The sequence below is a fragment of the Quercus lobata genome, chromosome 5 (assembly GCF_001633185.2).
Source record: "Quercus lobata isolate SW786 chromosome 5, ValleyOak3.0 Primary Assembly, whole genome shotgun sequence".
In the NCBI taxonomy this organism is placed as follows: domain Eukaryota; kingdom Viridiplantae; phylum Streptophyta; class Magnoliopsida; order Fagales; family Fagaceae; genus Quercus; species Quercus lobata.
In genome coordinates, this window is record NC_044908.1 from 53,095,713 (window position 1) to 53,102,283 (window position 6,571).

A 6,571-nucleotide genomic window follows, 5' to 3' on the forward strand; every position below is an offset into this window, starting at 1 on the left:
TCCAAGCTGATCACGACTTGAGGAAATCCTTGACGGGTAAACCTGTCACCAGTGTGCGCCAGCTGATGGACAGAATAGAGAAGTACAAAAGGGTAGAGGAAGATCAACTTCAGGGGAAAGGAAAGGTTAAGATGGTCCTTCAGGAGAGGAGGGACTTCAGGTCGGATCGTCATAATACCAGCCGGCCGAGGAGGGACTTTGCTGGGCAGTCAGGCTCGGTGGATGCCCAGGTTGTTAACGCAGTCTTTAGGGAGCCTGTTCAACAGGTTTTGGAGAAGATAAAGAACGAGCCATTCTTTAAGTGGCCGAACAAGATGGCAGGAGAGCTTAGAAAACGCAACCCGAATTTGTATTGCCATTACCATCAGGACCATGGGCACACGACGGACAACTGTAGGAATTTATGGGATCACCTGGAGCAATTGGTTCGTGAGGGGAAACTAAAGCAACTCTTGCATCCCTCCAACGGAAGAGCGAGCCAAGCAGGTTCCGAGGTGCGGGGGGATGCCTCATCAAGGCTCCCCTTGGGCACGATTAACGTCATCTTTGTGTCCCCGGGAAGGACTGGGTCTTGCCCCTCGAGAGTATTGTCGGTGTCCCGGTCCCCGGCCGAGGACCACTTTCCGTCGTTGAAGAAAACCAAAAGGCGCGTCCCATTGATTTTGGGTTTTTCGGATGAGGACCTGATTGGGACCATACAGCCCCATGAGGATGCCTTGGTGGTAACATTGAGGATTAGCGGATACGATGTCTGAAGAGTGATGGTTGATTAGGGAAGTGCTGTGGATGTGATGTATCCAGATTTGTACAAGGGGCTAGGTTTGAAGCCAGAGGACCTAACAGTTTACAACTTCCCTCTAGTGAGTTTTGAGGGAAGATTGGTCACTCCTATGGGGCTAATCAGACTGCCCGTACAGATAGGCATGGATGTGGTGGAGGTGGATTTTATTGTTGTAGACGTTTTTTCTCCCTACACGGCTATTGTGGGTAGGCCTTGGCTTCACACCCTTAAAGCGGTTTCCTCCACCTTACATCAGAAGGTGAAGTACTCGTCCGGGGACCAAGTGCTGGAGATTGTAGGGAGCCAGGCGGCTGCTCGGCAATGTCAAGTAGCGGCTATACAGCACCGGTCAGAAGCAGAAACCTCGGCTACCGCCGACAATGAGTTATAGCAATTAAAGCCCTCATCAACAAGCTTAGAAGTGCCAAGCAATGGGGTAGAATGTGAAGAGCTGGAAAAGGCAGTGATCGCTGATGATCCAGAGAAGTTCTTCCGGGTTGGGGCCAATTTGCCTTCGCAGGAGAAAGCAAATTTGTTGGAGTTCCTCCGAGCCAATGTAGACGTTTTTGCATGGGACCCGTACGAGGCCCCAGGGGTGGACCCGAATTTCATTTGTCACCGACTCAACGTGAACCCTTCCGTTGTCCCAAAGAGGCAACCTCCTCGACGACCATCAAAGGAGCATGCCGAGGCAGTTAGAAGCGAAGTTGCCAAGCTCAAACAGGCGGGGGCTATCGAGGAAATTTTTTACCCTCAATAGTTGGCGAATACAGTGGTAGTAAAGAAGAAGACCGATAAATGGCGGGTGTGCGTGGACTTCACGGATCTTAATAAAGCTTGCCCCAAGGATCCATTTCCTATGCCGAAAATTGATCAGTTGGTGGATGCGACCGTGGGTCACCCTAGAATGAGTTTCCTGGATGCTTTTCAAGGGTACCACCAAATATCGTTGGCCGCCGATGATCAAGAAAAGACTGCTTTCGTAACCCCGATTGGGAACTACCACTACAAGGTGATGCCTTTCGGGTTGAAAAACGCGGGATCTACCTATCAACGCATGATGACGAAAATGTTTGAGCCACAACTGGGCAGAAATATTGAAGTTTATATTGATGATATGGTTGTAAAAAGTAAAGTAGTGTCCCAACATGTGGAGGACCTCACTAGTATCTTCGGGATACTAATAGAACATAAGTTGCGTTTGAATGCTTCGAAGTGTTCCTTTGGTGTAGGTTCCGGGAAATTCTTGGGGTACATGGTGACCCATAGAGGAATTGAGGTGAATCCTGACCAGATTAGGGCCATTAACGACTTGCAAGCACCTCGGAACCCAAAAGAAGTGCAAAAACTGACTGGGATGACTGCTGCGTTGAACAGGTTCATTTCCAGGTCGGCTGAAAGGTGTCATCCTTTTTTTCGTCTGTTACATAAGTGGCAAGGATTCGAATGGACTGAGGAGTGCGCTGAGGCATTCCAACAGTTGAAAGACTATTTGTCCAAACCGCCGATCATGTCTAGCCCTGAAGTGGATGAAGTGTTGTACGCCTACTTGGCGGTAGCCCCTCACGCAGTCAGTTTCGTCTTGATTCGAGAAGATAATGGCGTCCAGAGGCCAGTTTATTATGTAAGTAAATCCCTCCATGAAGCCGAGATGAGATATCTATCATTAGAAAAGGCCATTCTGGCAGTAGTCCATGCAACGCGTAAACTTCCGCACTATTTTCAAGCTCACATTGTGGTTATTTTGACCCAATTACCTTTTAAGTCCATACTTAGAAGTGCTGACTACATCGGCAGGATTACCAAGTGGGGTACGATTCTGGGTGCTTTTGACATCAAATACCTGCCCCGCACCTCGGTAAAGGGTCAAATTCTCGCCGATCTGGTAGCTGAATTCGCTGAGTGCCCTGAGAAAATTAGTAGAGATCAAGATCACATGGATGAAAAATCGGTTGGCATGATATCCGCACAAGGAGGCTCTGTATGGAAAGTATACGTGGATGGGGCCGCAAACCAACGGGGAGCTGGATTGGGATTGGTTTTGATATCCCCTGAAGAGGTCATCATCGAGAAGTCGCTAAGACTAGGGTTCTCGGCTACTAACAATGAATCAGAGTACGAAACTTTGATAATGGGAATGAGTATGGTCCATAAAATGGGTGGAAAGGCGGTAAAATTGTTCTCGGACTCGAGGCTGGTCGTTGGCCAGGTGACCGGAGAGTTGGAGGCCAGAGACCAGAGGATGCAAGGGTATCTGGACCGGGTTAGGCATATGCGAACTGAGTTCGAATCTTTCGACGTATTACATATTCCACGAGGTGAAAATACCCACGCTGACTCCTTGGCGACCCTTGCCACCTCCTTAGTATGAAATTTCCCTCGGGTGATTATCGTCGAAAACTTGCGTACTCCCACGTCACCAGAAAAGGAGGTTTGCCAAGTCCGTCAAATTAATTTGTCGCCAAGCTGGATAGACCCCATATTAAATTTCTTGAAAATGACATATTGCCCGAGGATAAGGTGGAAGCTGAGAAAGTACGAAGGAGAGCTCCTCGGTATTGGTTATCCGAGGATAAAAAGCTGTACAGACGGTCCTTCTCTGGGCCATATTTACTTTGCGTACCTCCTGAGACAGCAGAATCAATCCTGGAAGAATTGCATGATGGAATTTGTGGAAGCCATACAGGAGGGAGGTCTTTATCATGCCGAGCACTAACTCAAGGTTATTGGTGGCCGAATATGCATAGAGAAGCGTAGGAGTACGTTAAGAAATGCGATCAGTGTCAAAGATATGCTCCGAATGTCCACCAACCGGGAGGAGTTCTTAACCCTCTCTCCAGCTCCTGGCCTTTTGCGCAATAGGGGCTGGACATTGTCTCACCTTTTCCTAAAGCCATAGGAAACAAGAAGTACTTGCTGGTCGGTACTGACTACTTTACCAAATGGGTTGAAGTTGAGCCCTTGGCGAACATCAGGGACGTAGATGTGAAGAAGTTTATCTGGAAAAACATTGTTACACGTTTTGGAATCCCACGAGCTCTTGTTTCGGACAACGGGCTGCAGTTCGATAGCAATGCCTTTAGAAAATATTGTTCAGAACTGGGAATAAGGAGCAGATATTCCACTCCAGTTTATCCGCAGGGCAATGGGCAGGCTGAGGCTGTTAACAAAGTCATCGTCAATGGGCTTAAGAAGAGACTGGATGACGCGAAAGGAAAATGGGTGGAAGAACTGCCACATGTGCTCTGGACGTATCGGACAACACCCCGACGTTCGACGGAGAAAACTCCCTTCTCCATGACCTATGGGGCCGAGGCTGTCATTCCCCTGGAAACCGGATTCCCAACTTTGAAAACCAGTGCATTCTCTTCGAGTAACAATGATGCGATGTTGGGAAAAAGTTTAGACCTGATTGAAGAACGAAGGGAGAGCGCGATGGTTCGATTAGCTTATTACCAGCACAAACTCAAGCAAGGCTATGATAGCAATGTGAGGATGAGGCCGTTAGCTATAGGAGATCTGGTGTTGAGAAAAGTCCTAGGCGCCACTAAAAATCCAAATTGGGGAAAACTGGGACCCAATTGGGAAGGGCCATATCGGATTACTTCTGTAGCAGGAATAGGTGCTTACTATCTAGAGGACCTAGATAAAAAACCTGTACTCCATCCTTGGAATGTAAATAATGTCAAGAGGTATTATTATTAGTAAAGAAATTTCAATTCAAATATTCTCTTTTAGCTTACGTCAATTATGCATCCTGTAACATCTTGCATCCTATCATATTGAATTGTTAAACAGAAACTAAGTTATGCCAGGTCCTCGGATCGCAAACCTAGTGGAAATTAACATCCTATCATGCTGAATTGTTAAACAGAAACTACGTTATGCCAGGTCCTCGGATCGCAAACCTAATGGAAATTAACATCCTATCATATTGAATTGTTAAACAGAAACTAAATTATGCCAGGTCCTCGGATCGCAAACATAGTGGAAATTAACATCCTATCATGCTGAATTGTTAAACAGAAACTAAGTTATGCCAGGTCCTCGGATCGCAAACCTAGTGGAAATTAACATCCTATCATATTGAATTGTTAAACAGAAACTAAGTTATGCCAGGTCCTCGGATCGCAAACCTAGTGGAAATTAACATCCTATCATGCTGAATTGTTAAACAGAAACTAATTTATGCCAGGTCCTCGGATCGCAAACCTAGTGGAAATTAACATCCTATCATATTGAATTATTAAACAGAAACTAAGTTATGCCAGGTCCTCGGATCGCAAACCTAGTGGAAATTAACATCCTATCATATTGAATTGTTAAACAGAAACTAAGTTATGCCAGGTCCTCGGATCGCAAACTTAGTGGAAATTAACATCCTGTCATTCATACTGTATTGTTAGACAGAAACTATGTTACGCCAGATCCTCAGACCGCAAACGCGGTAGAAATTAACCTTTTAAGTTATGTATTGAGTTATTAAATGATAATAGGGTTGTGATGAGTTTTCTAAATCATAAACCTGACGAAAATAACGCCCTATGAACATTCATTAAGGAGTCAGAAAGAGAGAGCTTCGAACGCAAGATTGGCGTACAATGAAAAAGGTGGTTGACATGAACCCATGCAAAATTGCGACAACAAAATAAATGAGTGTAAAGATAACTTGGAGACGTCAGAACGATAAAAAAGTGAGAGAAAAAGTCCTCTATTAAGTGTCTGTTTAAAAAGTTACAAAACAATTTTTACTTTTTTACTTTCAATTGGTAATGCCCCCAGTTGACAGAACTGTGGAGTCCAATTCTTGTTGAAAACCCTGTGAGGCCGTCTCTGCCTTCGAAGCAGTGGTGGGCTTGTGTGGGGAAGCTCCTGGAGGGGAATTGAGAGGCAAAACCTCCTCGATAGGGTTAATAGCTGGGGAAGGAGTATCAGCTAGGTATGGTTGAGGAGTTGAAGAGCGTATCGCTTCGGGGTAATATATGTTCTCTGGCTTACGTAGCTCAGATAGGGCTTTAACCCCAGCACGGTTAAGAGCCCCGCTCCAGGTTCTCTCGCAGTAGATGCGGCACACCTCTGGAACCTCGGCTCTTAAAGCTTTCTCAGCTTCAGCTATCCCAATTTCGTAGCCCCTCTGCTCGGCTTCATTCATTGCCTGTTCGGACTTGATTTTCGCTTTCTCGGCTTGTTCTCTGAGCTTTTCAGCTTGCTCCCTTAGCTTCTGAGTTTCTTCTAGATGCTTCTTAAGAACAAGAACTTGCTCTTGAGTCTTCTTCAGTTCGGCATTCGCCTCGCGCAGAAGCTTTGCTTGTTTCTCGGCCTGCTTCTGGTAGCCTTCTGATATTGATTCAGCGCTCTTGTGAGTTTCTTCTTCGACTTGTAGTTTTTTCCTTGCGTCGACTAAATCCTGTTCAGATTTGGATAAGGTCTGTACAGCCATTACCCTTCTTTTCCTTTCACCATCTAGCTGATTGGAGCAAGCATTGAGCATCTCATCTAGCTTGAAAGTATTTTGGATGATCTATAAAAAATGGGGGGGGGGTAGTTCCATTATAATTAATGAAAAGTACGCATTAGTAAGTGACAATCATAGAATGAAACAGTGTAAAAAGACAGCCTCTCACCATGCCCAAGTATCGTTTGTTGTCAAGGATGATTTGATTCTTCCTCATACTCTTTATCTCAGCCATGTCTTTTGGGAGCAATAAGGCCTCTTCTATGGCCGAGGCTACATGACACCCAATGCCGCTGTTAAAGTCCCTTATAGAGGCATTATCTCGCAGGGGCTCC

General features: G+C 45.8%; 1 protein-coding gene across 1 annotated transcript; it reads left to right on the top strand.

Annotated features, from left to right (window-relative positions):
• The first annotated feature begins 791 nt into the window (after positions 1 to 791).
• LOC115990681 lies at positions 792 to 1,541 on the top strand. Its single transcript, XM_031114487.1, has 2 exons — positions 792 to 1,129; positions 1,196 to 1,541. Exons 1-2 carry the CDS (start codon positions 792 to 794, stop codon positions 1,539 to 1,541), a joined length of 684 nt encoding a protein of 227 aa, XP_030970347.1.
• The last annotated feature ends 5,030 nt before the right edge of the window (positions 1,542 to 6,571 follow it).